The sequence below is a fragment of the Apus apus genome, chromosome 1 (genome assembly GCF_020740795.1).
Source record: "Apus apus isolate bApuApu2 chromosome 1, bApuApu2.pri.cur, whole genome shotgun sequence".
Lineage (NCBI taxonomy): Eukaryota > Metazoa > Chordata > Aves > Apodiformes > Apodidae > Apus > Apus apus.
The window spans coordinates 108918785-108937260 of record NC_067282.1 but is presented as its reverse complement, the minus strand read 5'-3'; the positions used below and the strand labels follow the sequence as shown (position 1 = coordinate 108937260).

The 18476-nt window shown below is 47.8% G+C and overlaps 1 protein-coding gene across 1 annotated transcript in view; it reads left to right on the top strand.

Moving 5' to 3' along the window:
- The first annotated feature begins 1160 nt into the window (after positions 1 to 1160).
- PTCHD1 (patched domain containing 1) overlaps positions 1161 to 18476 on the top strand; it is a 33504-nt gene continuing 16188 nt past the window's right edge. The window contains exons 1-2 of the mRNA XM_051608955.1: positions 1161 to 1526; positions 14580 to 15240. Coding sequence (XP_051464915.1) covers positions 1176 to 1526; positions 14580 to 15240 — 1012 coding nt within the window. The 5' untranslated portion in view covers positions 1161 to 1175. The remainder of the gene's footprint in view (positions 1527 to 14579; positions 15241 to 18476) is intronic.

The following is an 18476-nucleotide window of genomic DNA, read 5'->3' as shown; positions in this document are numbered from 1 at the left end:
CGCTGCCAGGGAGGCACTGCCGGAGTTGCCGGCTTGTGGCTAAGAGGAGCGGCAGCGCGCTCCCCCGCCACGGCGCGGTACCGGCGGCGGGGCCCGCGGTTCGCAACGCGGGGCGCTGCCCGGGCGACCCCGGGGACCACCCCGGGCAGCCGGGGACGGCGAGGCGGGCAGGGGCCTGCCCTAACGGGCATGTGCGGCGCCTCCCGCACATGCCCACTCGGGCGGCGCGGGGCCGCCGGGCTGTGCCGCGCTTTGGGCGCCGCCGCGGTAGCCTGTGCGGTGGGAGTGCGGGGCGCGCCGTCGGGCGCCCCGGGACGCGGCTGGCCACCGCCCCCGGGGGAAGCTCCCTGACGTTTCTACCGGAACGTCCCGAGCCGAAGCCCCCAGGAAACACAACCAACTCCCCATCGGCGGGGGACGGCCGCCCCGCGCCCCCCCGCCGCTCGCCCGTCGAGGGATTGGGGCGGGGATGTGGCGGCGCGGCGGTGCCGCCGGCGGCGGGCGGAGCCGGCCGGCAGCCGGGCGGGGCGGGGCGGGGCGGGCCGCGGCATCCCGAGCGCGGCCCGCGGGGCGGCCCCGGCGGGAGGCGCCGCGCTGAGCCCCGCCGCCGCGTGGTAGGCGCCGCCCGGCGTGGCCCCGCGCCCCTGGGCGGAGGGCGGCGGGGGCCGCCGCGGAGGGCTCTCCGCGCCCGCCCCGCCTGCCGCGGCCGGGGGATTAGTCAGCAGTCTGCGGACGCCCCGCTCCCGCGCAAACTCCGCGGTGGGGGCGGGGAGCGGCGCCTGCCCCTTCCCCTTCCCGCGGCGAGGGGCCGCGGCGGCGGGGTTGCCCCCCGCCCCCTCCCCCGGCGGTCCGCGCCGCCGTTCCGCGGCCGCGGCGAGGGGCGGCGGGTTGGCAAGTCAGGCACGGAGGCGCTGGGAAACTCCTCTCTGGCACGGCGGCGGCGTCGCAGGAGGACGAGCGCCCGAGCCGCCCCGCGCACGCCCATCGGCGGGCAGGCGCCCACACACACACACCGCACACACGCACGGCCCCGGCGGCGGCCCCCGGCCCCCCGCAGCCGCGGCCGGCGGGGAGGCGGCGCCCGGCGGGGCTGCCCCATGGTCTTGCGGGGGCCGTGGGGGAGCTGCGGGGGCCCCGGCGTGGCGCTCGCCCTCCTGCGCGCCCTCCGCACTAGGATGTTGCGGCAGGTCTTGCACAGGGGGCTGGGGACGTCCTTCTCCCGGCTCGGCCACTTCGTCGCCAGCCACCCGGTGTTCTTCGCCTCGGCGCCCGTGCTCATCTCCATCCTGCTGGGCGCCAGCTTCAGCCGCTACCAGGTGGAGGAGAACGTGGAGCACCTCCTGGCCCCCACGCACAGCCTGGCCAAGATCGAGAGGAACCTGGTGGACAGCCTCTTCCCGGTGAACCGCTCCAAGCACCGGCTTTACTCCGACCTGCAGACGCCAGGGAGGTACGGCAGGGTGATCATCACCTCCTTCCGCAAGGCCAACATGCTGGACCAGCACCACACCGATCTCATCCTCAAGGTAACCGCGGCGGGTTCCCGCCTAAGCCGGCTCCCCGCATCCCGCCCCGCTCCCCGCCAGCCCCGAGCCCACTCTCCGCACCTTCCCGCCCGCACGGAGCCCCCCCCCCGCGTGCCCGCCCGCCACCGGCGCTGCCACCGCAAGGCGCTCGGTCACCTCCCGGCAACAGTTGGGATGCCTGCCCGCCCCCGCGGAGCGGCACCGCCAGCCCCGCGGCTCCGCTCTCTCCCCCTCCAGTTTCTTTTTTATTCCCTGGTTTGGCTTTATCTGCTTCGGGTGAGCGAGAAGGGCAGGCTGCTTCCTTAAGTAATTTTTCGGCGCCTCTGTACTCGTGCTCCCGAGTGAAGGCGGCTCGGGGTTTGATAAACTCCAACTTCAAAAACAGTTAGGTACCGAGCTGCCGAGAGAAGGCTGCTGGGGCTGCTGCTGTGCTGGACTGCGCTGCCTGGAGAGGGGTAGCACAAACCTCCTACTCTGTGAGGACAAATGACATAACTCAGCTGATTATTTTTAGCGGGTGGTGGGGGGGTTTTTTTCCCCCTCCGCTTCCAGCCCAGCATCAGAGAAAACGCTGGTTTCAAACATGAAGAAAATATCCGGCTCAGCTGTAGGTTGCAGGCAACGGTGCAGCCTGTGCTGCCGGTTCAAGTTGGAGCGGGCAGCATCTTTCCCTGTCACTCGAGTGGCACGGAGCGTGCGAGTCAATCTAACAGGACGTCGCACCACACTGTATGTCATAATATGTCAGAAATCTGCCTTTATTGAAGCTGGTACTCTAGATTACATGCCAGTAGTTTCAAACAGTCCTAGAAGGAAAAACAGGGAGGATAGGTGCAAAAAAACCTGTGTGTTTAGGAGGGTCAAGTTCGCCGAAGAAGAAGGAAAGGAACGGAACATCTACAAATTCCCAGAGGTGTGGCTGCTCCATCCTGCACATTTGCACTGTTGCCTTGTGGAAACCCTGGAGACTTAGCATTGCTTTTTTGTGTGTGTGTGTGCTTTTTTTTCCCCCTGAATGTCAAACCAGCAGCCCATGCAAAAGCCAGTGTTAATTCTTTTTAATAGCTTCCAGGAGTGTCTCTTGTAAGATGAGAGAACAGATGCAAGTACCAAGTGTATTTGGGGAGACCTCGCTCTTTACTTAACAAGGAAATCGCTCTTACAGTGAATTGATTTGTATTTTATTTCCACTGTAGCCACATACAGAACTACAGTGCAGAGCTACTCAGTACTTTATGGTTTTCTTTTCTTTTTTTGCTGTTGACATATGACCCAATAGTAATGAGCAAATAGATTTAACGAGCATCAACTCGCTAAGTACAGTAATAGGGATGTTACTGGCGAACAAGGGAACTCCAGAGAGGTGATTTTTTCATTCCTTCATTTTTTTGTACCATGAGTTGCATTCACATCTAGTATATACACATTTACTCAGTCATAGGATAATAATGATAATGGATTTTTTTTTCTCTGTACTGCTTTCTCTAGAGATATGTAGTTTTTATCAATAGCACAGTGACACACAAATAAATGGTACTCAGAATCTTTCTGCAAGCAAACTTCTGTGTAAGATTTATCACGTTAGCAAAAGAGCTATAACTTAGAAAGTTCTGTCAGTATCTAACACTGCCTCATTTTTAATAGCCAGGATTTGCCAACAGAATGATTATTTTTAATTTGGTGAGATAATAAACACCATTGCCATTTGACTGTTTACTCTTACTGTTAATCTGACATTGTCAGGCATATTTGATGCTTTATTTCCAGCTCTTTATTTATCTAATTAATGCCCGTATGTCTTGTGCAGAATAGATTATAGATTGCATCCTTTGTCCTAATTATTCTTCTCTTTGTGGGAAGAGCCAGGCTCAGGCAGGTAGCTGACCCTGTGGATGGGCCCATGGGTAGGAGCACAGCAAAACAGGAGGGAGGGTTCCCAGCTTCCAGTATTATACCTGTAGTGATGCAGGGCTACAGCATTTTATGTCAGCCAGACTCACCAAGGGAAGGGGAAAGGGGAAGGTGGCCATCAAGGTTTTTCTGTGGACATCCAGATGCATGAAGGGGAGAAGAGAGTAAAGGCATCTGAAGTTACCCCCCAGCCCCCGTCCAGAGCCAACCAACTCAAAGTGCTGTGCTTGTAAATAAATGTACTGGATGCAACTATGCAGTAATCCCACCTACATCCCTGAAAATGCTGCTGTGTAGGCACAGTTAGAACGGAGAACCAGTACGGCAGCGTTTGCTTATCTTCCCTTTTCCAGAGAAGGATGACCACTCCAAAGGAAAGGTTTTGCTTTAGCAGAGGTGTCGGGTTGGACACTGGCTCCTCCTGTGTGGTTGTTGCTGCATCTCCTCCCACTAGCAGGAGGGTGGGAGACCCAGGAGGATGGTTGCCCCAGGCAGGTGCCAGCTGCTCTTGCAGCACCTCTTCTTGGTTTCCTTACCTGCTATATCCCACCTCATCAGCCAAGGAGGGAAGGGAATAAGCCTTGAACTGCTACAGCTGCCCTAGTTGTGCTCCAGGGCAAGGAGATTTTCTCAGACTGCGGCAGAGGAAGAAGTCAGCTTCCATTGCTGTACCCTTCATAAAGGGTTAGAAAGTTTTGCGATCTGAGCAGTTGAAACATAGCTGATACTGTCAGAAGTGGTTCCCTCCAACATCCTATTCAATTAATTAGTTAATGAAATAACTTCTTTGGTGACTTCGCTAAAATACTCTGGTAGGCTTAGTGCAATTCCTCATGAACACGATCTCAGCCTGAGAAACTCTCCGTTACCACCACTGCATGATACCTTGTTGACTGGCAAGAGATTTAGGGATGGGCTCAGCCTCATTAATGTCTCTGGCCCAGATCTCAAGCGGTTCTCCCAGAGCAGGAGCTGCCATAGGACTCCCTGCTGACAGCGTACATATGCCAGCGCGGCGTTGGCTGCTCACATGACAGTGGCAGGTCTTGCTGAATGTACAAGCTGCTCCACACAAGCTCATTAGCAGGGAGGAATGTGGCTGCCTTATATAATAGTTTTGATTTGGAGTTGAGGTTGAGTACCTTTTAAAAATAAACAACAACAAAACCAACTAAAAAAAAACAACTGTATAAATCTCCATCCATAGTTCTCATAACTCCCCATAAATGTTTAAACCATTCTGTGCCTGCCATCCCGATGTTGCATTTCCAGCTAGCATAGTCATTTGCAGAACAAAGGGAGAAAGCTAAACATACCCTGAATCTCTGGCCTTGAATAGGTCATCCAACAGGCCTCAGCAGAGTCTTGGATGTGCAAGGGAGGCATCCTGAGACTAAGGTGCTATGGGAGGGCAATAATGTTTTACCTGCTGCTGTACCTGCTCTACAGCTGAGCATAGAGCACTGGTGTCCTGTGATGTCAGTGTGCAGGACCTTTCTTCCCCAAGATTTGACTCATTTGAGAGAGAGGTAAGAAGTAAAAACCCCTGACTGAAGAAAAGTGGTCTTTTACCCTTGTATTTCCAATAAGTGCTTGGAGAAACAAAAACAATTGGAATATTGGTGTGGCACATCATGTAGAAGCCGTCTACGCCTAGAATTCCACCTAAAAATAATGTAAGAGCAGCCCCCTGCGATTCCATGGTGGTATTTCCACTTGCATCGAGAAACTTGGTAGGTTGAAGTCATATAGACCTAGCTCGATTTTTTTTAATCCCAGAAAATACATTCTGATTTAGCCAGAATTTGAGACAACCATCCTTTTGAGTCTGTTCATTCCTCTAAACAGTGAGTTAACAGTTACACTACAGAAGACTTTTTTTTTTTAATGAAAGGTTGCCTTTTTTTTTTCCAGAAGGATATCCTCTCTTCCACTTACATTATTGTGCTTAGAACAATAGGAGAGTACTAATAATTTCTTGGCAAAAACTCTACAAGATGCAAAGATGAAAAGATGACAAGATGCAAAGATGAAAAGGGAATGAAATGTAACATGCCTTACTGAAAGAGATTGCATTTGCAGTTTGCATCTATCAAAGTCTGTAGATGAGGGTTTATTTTTTTAAAGAAATCTCTCCTAGCTGCATATTTTCAGACAGTGCTTATACATTTCCCCTCTTGTATAAACTGACTGTCAGTAGTTCTAGGTAACTGATTAAATATCCATTTGCACATGCAAGCAAATAGTAAAATCAGGTATTTATGTTTAAGGACACATTTATTTTAGAACTGCCTAACTTCTGAATACTGAAGAAAAAAACAGTTTAACTTCAAGAATTTGCAGACCTCATACTTACTGCGGTTTTATTTCCTCTCTGCCTCTTTATTATTATGTCCCTGTTAATGTGTGTACCTGCACACTGTGTCTTTGGTCTTCCCAGATTTCCTCACTTATTTTCTACATGTGAGGAAACTCGTGAAGGAAATAACCATATTTATGTTCCCAAGTCTGTGGAATTTCCAATTGCTTTGCTGTACAAACATAGCATGATTAAGCCGTTATTTTCAAGGTCAGTGGAAGTGGGTTCTGGTTGTTCAGCAGAGCGGAGAGCTGGGTCTTTCGTGATCCTGGTACCCTTTATTTTAAAACTTCGGCTACTTCTGAATGCCTGGACATGAGCAGTCAACTGTGAATCTAGTAATTGATACAGTAGGTCTCCACCTTCTCTAGGTAGTTCTGGCACTAAAAACACAGCACTTCTAGGGAAGACCAAATAGTGAATTCTGCTAAAAAAAAAAATGAAGGATGAAGTAATGTCTTCAGAGCAAGGCTGTAAGATAAGGGGAAGAGTCCTAATACAGGAAAAACAAGGGTGTGAAAGCAGCAGAAGTGCAAGCCTGTTGTCATAGCAGCACAATGCTGCAGGGCTAAAACGTATCTTATGCGAAAACAGATGAGAATTAAGATACGCAGGTAAGATCTGGGCACAGCCGGGGAAGAGGGAAGATTAATAGCACACTGCAAGGACAGCATGGAAGCACGTGCAGAAACCCCCCTAAGCTCCCTGTGTCAGCAACAGCAGCAGCTCCTCGATGTGGTTCCTGCAGGTGAGAGGGTTTGATCTCTCCTGCTGTGCTGGCCAGGGGCTGGAGTAGAAGTCTTGGAGTTGCCCATGCCTTGGAGGATGACCACATCCTGGTGCTTCTCACCCCCCTGCCCTACTCCAGCAGTGCCAGCCATCCTGGCTGGGACAGCGTCCCTCTGCTCTCCCTCCTGCCTTGTGTCCTGGTGCCATGCTCCCCTACGACCCTGCTCCCCAGCTGCTGCCAGCAGGGCAGCCTGTGCTGCGGATGCCCAGCACCCCGTGTGGCATTGCCTTTCCTGCCTTGGAAGGTCAGACCTCACCTCCCATCTAACAGTACACAGGGAACTGATTTTTTTGAATTGTGTGGCAGGGAACATCTCCCTCCAGGTGAGCGTCTAGGAAAGCACACCAAACAGGCAGGGCAGGTGTCAGAGGCCAGGGACTTTGCTGAGTCACAGCCACTGAGACCAAGGCACCAGTGTCCCAGGTAGTGCCACACAGCTTGTGAAGAGCTGCTCGGTTCCCAAGCCACCACATGTGGGCTTCCTGAAAGCTGTGACTGTGCCCTGCCTTTAAGTTGGAGCTTAGAGCAGGAGAATCCCCTCCTGTTGGAAGGGAGAATGAGGAGCTGAGTGGGCTGTGAAGTTGTGCTGTTGAGGTTTTCTGCAGTGAGGAAGGAACAGTTGGTCGCACTTCTGCTGGAGGAGCCCTTCCTAAAAGCCTGCACCATATCTCCAGCTTGCTAAGGAGTACTGTAAGGATGTAGCGGTGTTTATGAAGAGGTCTTGCATGCATGGAGAAAGTCACCATAGAGCTGATGTGAGACCAGCAGCAGGAGCAAAATTTTCTTTTTTTTTCTCATTGTGAAAAATCCATTTTAGAGTTGTGTGCCAGGCTGTGCAGAGGGGTTTCTGCCCCCGTGCATCCTGTCCTTCAGCAGCAGTTGGCCCAAAAACCAGAGTGGGCTTCTCTCTGTGGGACCAATTTAGGCAGAATTACCAGGGTGATGGTCAGAAATAAGACGGTATTATTGATTAGAAAAGCTTCTCCACTTTACATTAGAAAAGAAGAATCATCTAGTCATTTTCGGTAGCTACCAAGAAGGCAGATGGAAATGTAAATTCACGGACATCTGCCAGTTCGAGCACAAATAGTTGTCCCTCAGCTGATGACATACAGTTTGAAAATGTTTAGATTTTATTTACATGAAAATTGTTTGAGAAAATATAATTCACTGTGTTTTGGACAGCTGAAAAAATTAGTTGCAAAAATACATAGCTTGCATAATTAATATTTTAGCATCTCTTTAGGAAACCTGATTTTAGGACTGGTAGAAAAATCCCAGCCACCCATAGTGTTCTTCACTGCATGCTCTCCAGCTGCAGCTTCTAATGTTTTTCCTGAGCCATTAGGATCTGTTGGCTTCCTCAATTGGCTGTGCACACACTCTCCATCCTTTGGCCATACTGGCTTGGTCAGGAGGCTTCTGCCCACCAGTGCCTGTTTGAACCTCCATCCAGGACCCATGGTCTCAGGCTGACAGCAAGGCATAGCCCCGTTCAGGGGTTTGCTTGCCTTCCCTCTCTTCACCTTCTGGTGAAAATATGCTCCTAATAGTTTTTTTTTCCTATGTCTGCAAAACCCACAGTCTTTTCTTTCATGAATTAAACTGGGATCTGTGCAGATTTTTTCCCCTCTCATAACCCTTTCACATTTTGACTGAAACCATCTCTTGAATAAAACAGCATTCCACAAAGATATGAAGTGCCAGAAATTACTGAGATCATAGAAAAGTGAAGAAATTCAGAGCAATCCATTAAAGGCTTTTTCTCTTCTTCATTTTCCTTGGCACAAGTTACATGTAAAAATTACCAAAAGACTAAACCCAACTTCACACGAAATGAAGCCTATATTTAAAACAATTGTCTTCATCCTGTGCTCTAGCTTTTCAGTCTTGAACCCAAAACAGTGATGTGATTTTAAGCAGTAATAGATAATGAGTTAATTTTTCACTTTATTTTTGAGCCTTCTCAGGCTTTACTCCGAAACCATGAGACCAAACATTTCTCTTTTTTTAATGAAAGCTGAGGGGTTTTTTAAGAAAATCACAATACTTTAGGGTTCAGAGAAAAAACAGACTTGGTGAAAATTACAGTAAGAAAATTGTAAGAGTTGGTAACACTGACTAGCATGAAGCTTGTTTTTATTTCGAACTGTGAGTTTTAGACTGAAAGACTAAATAGAGTCAAATAATAGCACCACCACCAACAAAAAGTGATACGGCACTGCAAAGATCCTACTCCTGAGAGTAGAACATGTCTCTCTATGTGCCAAATCATTCACAGTACAGGAGGACATCCATATATCTAGCTAGTTTTGTGTAGTTGGCCATTCATCAGCTGTATGTCAAGTAGCAAAGCTTAGTTAAGTCCGTAAGATGAGTAATGTCCCCTATAAATTGCCGCAAGTCACCAGTCAGCAGCAAAACCAAACACATTTTTGCTGTATATATGATAAGCAGAATATAGTTGTACACATCCTTAATGTTAGGCATGGTGGCTGTGACTCTGATGCAGCTCCTGTGGGAGTCAGGATGTCTTTCTGTGAGCTGGGAATAGGAACTTGGCATGGCTGAAATGTCCCATTGCATGTTGCTGTTGCTCCCACCACAGAGTTCCTCTGGGAGCAAAGCTGTGCCACTAGCGAAGTGAGACCTGGTAAGACACCCGTAGCCATCACCGGGTCCTCGTGCCTCATTCCCTTTGCCCATAGCTTTGATGAGAGTAGCAGATTATGTAATGTGAGCTTGAAGGATTTCTGGGATTGGACCATTTTGCAAATGAATCAGCAGTTTCTAACCCCTCCCTGCTGGGATGGGATCTGTTTGCTTCGCAGGGAGGCTGCAGACTTTTTTGTTACCTGATTAAATTGACTAAACACTTCTCACTTTTGAATTTAAAAAAGGACTTCTCAGGGAAGCAAAGAGGTTTTCCTCACCCCTTCTTCTAGCTCCTTGCATCTTTTGCATGGATTTAAGAATAAAATTAGGCTTTTCTTTCTGTCCTGAATATACATCTCTTAGTACAACCTCTTTGCCTTCAGGTTCATCTTTGCTGTCTCTGCTGAAAGCTGTGCCAAGCTCTGTATGGAGAAAAGCCATCTCACAGATCCCAGTGTGGGGCTTGGCCATCCCAGAACAGCCAAACTGAGCCTACTGGGGGGCTGTGGTTCCCAGCACCTGCCTCACTGTGCAGATGGCAGAGGTGGGAGGGCCAGCAGCCAAAAACAGCTTGAAGAAATCTTTGCAGCCGCTGCACTCTGAAGCTCTGGAGCAAATGCTTTAGCCCAGGATAAGTGAAGTGATTTTAGGTTTCACCTGGCATCCTCTCCTGGGCCCACTGACAAAACCAGCTGGAAGGGCAATGCAGTTTTGCCACATCTCATCTGTCAGCTGTCCCACAGGCTGAAACATGGCTTAGTGTGGAGACATGAGACCAGTACAGCCCTCACCTGGAGGTATTTGTAGAAAGGGATTTGTCTGTCGGTTGAAGCCACCTTTCTGTCTAAAATAAATAACCCAGTGAGCATGGGACTTAGACCAGGACCAAGATGTTACCAAATGTAAATGGCTAAAGGCTGGAGGAAAAGAACTGTTCTAGAAACCTCTAGCATGGTACAGGACAGACAAACATCATTTTCAGAAGTGAGAAGGGAGTTGCAAGTGATGGTCACTGGTAAAACAGCGACGAAAGGGAGAGGTGGAAGTTACTGTTTTGTGCCTAAGCACTTTCAGGGACAGCATGCCACTGTAGCAAGAGAGCTTAGGAGGTGCTGTGCAGCTCTTACGCTGCAGTGCTCTGGCATCTCAGCAATAAACTGCTTTTTGGTTCCTTGCACTGTTAGCTATCTGAAAAAGCTATGAGCAATGAGCAGGCAGTGCATGTCTCTCTTTAAGAAGAAAACATTCATTCAGCTTTTGTTGTTCTTTTAAATCTCCCTTTCTCCTGATAGCATTGGTAAGGTTAAGAAAACAGGTGGATAAGTGAGAATCTGGTGGTCAGTCATTTATCCCAGTACTAGGTGCCAGGTTTATTCAGAATATGGTTACTTGCTGTCTGCCACACTCAGGAGTGCAATATGCATATACATTAACATATTGCTAATGTTGCCCCCATCACACAGCAGCCTGTACAGCCTTTGTCCTGTTAACAAAGTTTCCTGGGGGACCTCCTGGTGTACAACAGGCAAGACCACATGTAATCCCTTGAACTCTTAGGACATGCCCTTGTAATAACCTCTTGGACCTTCTGGTTTCTGTGGAAGCCTTTCACCTGGGGCTCTGGGCGTGGGCTCTGGACATGAATGGAAAAATCTGTGCACGGCCACAGTTGAATCCTCAGCATGGCAGCAGAGAGGAGAGTGCCGTGGGACTGCAGATCTAGGCGAGGAAGGGGCAGCAGCCCCGCGGTGCACAGGCTGCCAAGGACAAGCAAAGGGAGAAAGAGAGAGCCTGCAGCCATGCTGCAGTGCACCCCTACCTGGCACTGAGGTGACAGAGATTTGTTTTCTATGGTCTGGTCTGAAAAAGCAAAGTGCAGGTATAGTGATGTGTTTGTCCTGAGTCAGGCTTCCCAGAATTGCATCCTGGGGTGTGCTGAGGCAGTGCTCATCATACTTTGCTGGGATGAAGGGAATGTCAGCTTTTTGTCCTCTTTGGCTGTTTGCCTCCACTCTGAGACCAAACCATGTGGCTGGAGTGCATCACAGAGCTGCTCTGAACAGCAGGAGCTTGGAGCAGGCTCTGGGGTCTTCTCGGCTGCCGGGACATGCCAGGACACAGAGCTGGCTGCTTGCTCCCCTTTCCTCCCTGCAGCCCCACTGCTGGCAGATGCGATGGACAGGTCCTGCCCACATGGCACCCCAGCCAGCCCAGCATGGCCTCAATTGGAGGACTGGACCGCTGCTGCAGAGTGGGCTCCTGAGTCTGAAATGATGATTTCTGAGAAGAAATGAGTATTTTAGGTATGACATTTAGCTTCTAGCCTTTCCTAAAGGTGAAGTAACAGCTGTGACAGATGAGCTTATTTTATAACCTAAATATTAAAAGAAAGCTGTAGAGGAAGGAAATGCAGCAGTGAAGGAGGGTAGGTAAATAGCAAGACATTGATAAAAGTTACATGGCAGTTTAGTTTCTTCTGAGTTGTGTCACTGGATGCATCCTCTCTAAAGGAGTTGTACTGTGAACCAAATACAGGCAGGAAATTCCTTCTATTCCTCCTATTTGTTTTCCGCTGTACTTCTTTACACAACATCTGACTTTACCACCATTGCTGATGAAAACCATACAGTAGCTGCCATTATAAAAAAAATTAAAATCAGATAGCCATCTTTGATTCAGTAAATCAGGGCATTTTCCCTAAACTGTAATGATGTACATTTGAATTTGTACCCCAAAACAGCTCTTGCAAAGCAGAGCTTTGCAGAAACAAACTGGAAGGGTGGGAAGAATTCCCCATACAGGCTCATTTCTTCAGCATATTCCTGCAAATCTTTTAATTTGTTTCTTTTTAGAAGAAAGTTGTACAAAAGCCCCTCATCTGTTACACAGACAGGTGCTTGCTCACCCGCCACGATGGAAAATTTTGCTTCTCACCATGGCCAGGTATCGTGTTCTCACAGTACTGTGAAAAGATTTGTTAGTTCATTTCATTTCTCAAACCTGTCTTTCTAATGTCAATATTGAGCTGTTGTTCCATGGAAAGTAAAAACTACTCAAATGTGGAAAAATAAATCCCGATGCTGCTAGAAAAACAAGTTGAGAATATAGGAATTTTCTAATCTTTCCCTATAAGATGTCATATCATCCTGAGGAACGGAGGCTGTGTAACTAAATTTATACCCATTACAGATTATATAATGTAGTCGCAAAACTATTAGATTCATAGTATAAACAGGGGGTTTTGTTCTGCAAATAGGACTGAAAAAAACACAAGACAAGTCACTATGGCTATTTAACTTCAACAGATGCAGGATTTTAGCCATGATTATCAGACATTTTGTCCGTTGTCACTAGATGAGTACATAAGCTTTACTGTTTTCATGTACCATATCTTCTATTTTTTTAATCAGTGTTTGATTTCAGAAGGAACTACTTACATTAAATACCCCCTAATCCAAATCACTTTAATGGGAGTAGGAGCCTCCTGCCCTCTTCATTTTGCAGTGGAAAACAGCATATGCAAGTATTTAAAAAAAGGAATCATCTCCTTGTAGCTGGTTTTCATTGCCTTGCTCAAAATCTGAAGGCAGAAAATAACTGTTCTCCCTTTAAGGAAAAGAAATTACAGTCATTCTTAATTTGGCTCTTCAGCTCCCTGGAAGAGCTGTGTTGCCCCTGTTTTGCAGGTGAAGGAGGGCTTCTCTGTCTTTTATATCAGCCCTGGTTATGTCACCACACCTTTGCAATGCTCCCACGACTGTTTTCTTCAGTGTAAAATGGATCGAGGGATAAATCCATGCATTTCTGCAGAGCAGATCCAGTGATTTGCTCCCTACACAGCAGGAGACATGTCCACCTGCGTGATGGGGCTGTGCCAGCTGCCATGTCCATGGGGTCACTGGGACTCTGCAGCACGAGGGGCACGTGCCCCTCTGCATCATCCCTGTGGACACCTCAAGAGACTCATGTATGTCATCAAGCCGTGCATGGAGCACCTACACAGCGGTGTGCAGGGCCCCTCAGCATTTGAGATGTCAGGTACCCCCCTGTGCCAGCTCCAGTACAGCAGCTGGAGCTGCTGAACTTTGTGGCTACCCACGACGAAGGACATCACAGCCACAGGGAGAGTCTGCTGAGACTTACAGCCATGGGTGACATTGCCTTGGCCTCAGCAGCATCCTCACGGAAGGTCTTGGTATTCTGCATGCTTAGAGCGGCACAGGAGGAATTAAATGGTGATGGTGGTGAGTGAGACCTGCACATTTTGCAAGGAGAATGTGCAAAAAAGCATCTAGCACTTTGTTAAGGCTTCCAACATTAGCAAACTCAAAATTCTACTTTTGAAATATACTGTAACCTCAGCCTATTTGGACTATTCTTTTACTGCGTTATAGAATTCTGGCTTCTTCTGTGTTGACTAAAACAGATTCAGAAAAGGTTGCAAGAGTTTTCTGTATTTTGTCAAGAAGGGAGGGTAATTTTTCCTCCCTTCTGCTGTTTAAAAATAACTGAATACACTTTGGGTCAGAGCTCAGGCATGGTAAATTTCAGAAGGATGCAAAACAACTTCCCAAGGAGGTTGTACTAAGACAATAACTGATAATAACCTGCAGGCCTTCTGATTTTTACTTTCCTTGATAATCACAATCTCCTGGAGAGAGGAGAAAACCAGTGTCATTCTCTGCCGTTACTTCCTGCTCTCAGACTTACTGAGGATTTGATGGGGGAAACAGGGAAGGGAAAAGAGGGCAAAATAATGCCAGCTGTCGTGTTCCTGCTACACCAACAATCTCTGCACTTGGGACATGCAGCTGCAGCCTGTACTTTACTCAGAGCGACAAATGCTCATCCTGTGCTGCTGCCAGCGCATCCCACCCGACTGGCACCCCCCCAGTCATGTTGCTCTTCTGCCTTCTGTACCTGAACTTTTATCTGCCCAGAGAGCAATTAGGCAATCCCAAGCATGACAGTGTCCCCAGACAGAGTTGGGCTGTAGCTGTCCCTTTTATGTTTGCTCAAATCACTTGAAATTGGAGGTCCCAGCCTTTTGAGTTTGCTTCTTTAGGGAGGCCGAACAGCAGATGCGCATGGCACAGACGCAGGTCACAACCCACCTGAGCTACCAGCAAAGGATGCAGGGAAATAATGCTGCTATTGTAATGCATGTGTACTTTTTTTTGCAATGAGTGTGCTATTCATACTGCAGTCACCAGAACTTTTGTTGTTGTTGCTCAGATCAAATAGGAAAGGGACAGAGGTGAGGAGCCACTGTTGTTCTGGCTTCTACTGTGCAGGGTGAACTAATGAATAACGTGTTTGATTTCTTTTTCCCTTGTAGTTGCACTCTGCTGTGACCAGGATCCAAGTTCAAAGACCTGGTTTCAATTACACGTTTGCCCATATATGTATCCTGAACAATGACAAGACATGCATAGTGGACGACATAGTGCATGTACTGGAGGAATTAAAGGCTGCTCGTTCTTCTAATCGAACTAATTTTGCAATCACTTACCCGATTACTCACTTAAAGGATGGCAGGGAAGTGTATAACGGGCATCAGCTTGGTGGGGTTACTGTGCACAGCAAAGACCGGGTGAAGTCTGCAGAAGCCATTCAGCTCACCTACTACTTGCAGGCAATCAACTCCTTGAATGACATGGTGGCAGAGAAGTGGGAATCCATCTTTTGTGACACTGTTGAACTTTTCCAGAAATCCAACAGGAAAGTGAAAATGTATCCTTTCACTTCTTCTTCGCTGAAGGAGGATTTCCAGAAGACGAGCAGGGTGTCAGAACGCTACCTGATCACAAGCTTGGTCCTTGTGGTCACCTTGGCCATTCTCTGCTGCTCCATGCAGGATTGTGTCCGCAGCAAACCCTGGCTTGGCCTGCTGGGATTGCTGACTGTGACCCTTGCCACCCTGACTGCAGCTGGGATCATCAATCTCACTGGTGGGAAATACAATTCCACCTTCCTGGGAATCCCCTTCGTCATGTTAGGTAACTATCTCCTCTCTCCTCTCTCTTTTGTGTGTTTATGCCACCCTGACGCATTGCCCAGCAAGCAGAGAAGCATCACTGCATGGCTCCTGGTGCCTCCTCCCTGCAACACTGCCCCGTGCCAAACCCACATGGCCTCTTTGCCTAAAGTTTTTGTACCTGTGCCAGGATGTTCAAGTCACACCTGGGGCGTAGGAAGATGCAGTGCCCTCGTGGTATCGAGGAAGAAGGACGCATGAATGCCATGCTTCGTGCAAGGGGGTAGTCTGGCGATTGCTTTTCTGTGGGTGTTTGATTTGTTTTGGTGGCCAGGGTTGGAGGGAAAGCTCTGCAGAGGTTCCCGTGCTGCAGTGGCAGTGTCAGTGGTGCTGGCAAATCAAAGGGGCTGTCTGCATTGGGCATTTGGAGAGCGCTGGCTCCTTCAGGGAGCAGAGTGGTACTGTCCTGGCTTGGCAGAGCCTGTCCATAGCATATGGTCAGTGGTTGGTTCTGGGTTGTGTTTCTCCCGAAACCCCTGTGTTGGCTGAGTGAGCGTAGGGAGGGTTTCACAGCCGCGGGAGGGGAGAGTTTTGCCTCCCCCGGTCAGGAACGGATCCCTTTGGCTGGTGCCACAGCATCCCATGGCAGAGAGCTAAGGAGAAAGCAGCATCAGCCACTCTCTGGCTTTGGTGCTGGCAGAGGCATCTTCATCTCCCTGGTTTTCATGCCACCATCATTCACTGTGGGGTATGAGGTGGTTTCATTTAATTTTCTTTTCCTCAAGGGTAGGGAAGAGGAGGAGAGAAGGGCTACCAGCTTGCTCCCAACCCAGAATCAGTGCCCTTTCCTGTTGGTGCTAGGGAGTTTGAGACGATGCCGTGCATTGTATCAAAACAGGCAGGAGGACTTCACAGGAGAGGAAACGAGCTCTGGAGAGCTCACAGCCTCTTTGTTTGTGTTTGGTTCATAACCAGTGTGAAAAGCTTTGTGCACTGTAGGTGTTTAATATGTCCTCATTCGCGATATTATTCATTTGGGGAGAATAATACATGCATTGATTTGATCACAGCTTCCCCAGCTGAAAATCAGTGCTCAGTAATACTTCAGGTTTCAAGTGTACGTGTCTCCCCTGACTTAGTCACATTGTGTAGTGATTTGACATGTTTCAGCACAGCTATTTTTATACCCAGCACCAAGTTCCTATGCTGCGTCCTACCACGGTAGCTGTGGTATTGTTGCACTTTAATTAAAGACTATGCTTCAGTGCATCACAGTACCAGTTAATGTACAAAATATATTCAGTGACAAAGAGAATTCAGCTATATTACATTGGCTCTCATTTTCAGATGACATCCATGAAAATTAAACTGTATCATAATCTAGAAGAAATGCAGCACTGCATTTCTAGAGAAAGTCAGAGGCAAAAGAAGTCTAGCATTCTAATCTGAGTCGTTGGTTTCTTTTGTGGGTTTTTATGCCTGTGTATGTATTATAAAATTCAGTTCCTCAAACTAAGTAGTGTATATTACATGTAGTATTACATAGGAGGGAATTTCCAGATGTGTTGCAAGAGTAGTAGAAAAGCAGTCTAAAGTCCAGCCATATGAAATGAAAGTACCTGGGAAAAGTGACTCAAAAATATGAAATGTTAGCTCTGTTTAGGGATCAAAGCATCTGCTCGCTGGAACAATGTTTCAGATCTTTAATTCACTAATAGTGACTATGCTGAGACTTGAAATCTTTGAAGACTTAGAGATAACTATGAAAAGTTTCACACTTCTATTTTAGTGCTCCTTCAACTGCCAAGCAGTATAGCTAACTTTGCTTTTTTCCTTTGTTTTTTTTTTCCTTTGGTTGTTTTTTTTTTAATTATGGGTTGGGTTTTTTTTTGGTCTTGCTTAGTTGAAGTATACCACTGTTAAAAGAAGTAAGTTTCAAATACACAGCTCAGCTCTCACTGTGTATGAGTTAAGACAGCAGCCAAATTCATGTGAATCTTGTCTGCTTCCCCAGCTGCATAAAGTCTCCCTAGGGACAGGAATATCAACAGGTGAACAGAAGGCACTGTAGACATTTTGGAGTTTTTAATGAGAACTGTTTTAAAGCAGCAGATAGCAAGAAAGGAAGGGTTTCCTTTTTTTCCCCTGCAGTTCAACGGAACGATTGAGCATGCATTTCAAAATTTATTTCATTCCTACCTGTTGTTTTGCTTACGAAGGTTGCTTTAACTCAAGGTTAACGGAAGGCTGGAGACAGCCCACTGAACTACTTCCACTTAATTTCAATGACCATCAGATTAGAGCATAGATTAACTGACCTTTAGAAAACTAACGTATTTCTACGTTTCAACAGTGTAGCCTTGTAGCTATTATTCATAATCTCATGGCTAAAAGCAAAAATTAGAAAGAAAAAATGATTACACTAGACACATTTCAGGCAAGGCGCCTTTACTGGTATAAATCATTAATGAAGTTTCCCTGATTAATACCCGCTGAAGATTTTTAACTTTTCAGCAGCATCGCAGAGCCAGGGAGAGGAGGAGACACTCTTCGGACATCATGTGCCCTCTGCCGCAGGACAGGATTACATCTTTCCTAACAGATAATTCTCACCCTGCCTTTGGTCTCCTCATTGGGCCACTTCCCCCTGTGTTGCCCCGGTATGAGCATCATGTGTAACCCTTTTGCGACTCAGCTGTCCTCCTTATTTCTCTGCTATATCTGGAAAACAAGTTTCTTTTCTTTTCCTTTGCATATTTGGGACCACTCTCACTTGCCCAGTCTTCTTCCTTTTCATCCCAGGTTTCCTCAGACTATGCTTACCAGACTTCCAGCAATCCCCTTGCTTTTGGCTGCTCCATATCTTCCATGGAGTGCAGTGCCTAAATCCAGGCGCAGGATTCAGACTGAAGCTTTCAGCAGCAAGTACAGTAGGAGGATGATTTCACACATCTTGCATATGGCACTGCTGTTCATACATCCCCATATGACATCCGTTTTTTTCTCAGCAGCATGAAATGGTTGGCATTTGGTTGGTGGCACATGGTAATTGACAGATCCTTCATGTCGCTTTCTACCCTGTTTGCACAATCCATTATTCCAATCAACATGTAGAAGTTTGCCTTTGTCCTTGCTTAATTATAACTTGTTTATCTCACACCCTTTCTCTTCTTCCTTAAGTTCCTCTTGAGACCACCACTGCCGTTCCAAGATGCAGTAGCTGAAATTGGTCAGCAAGGTCTTGCTATTATCAATATT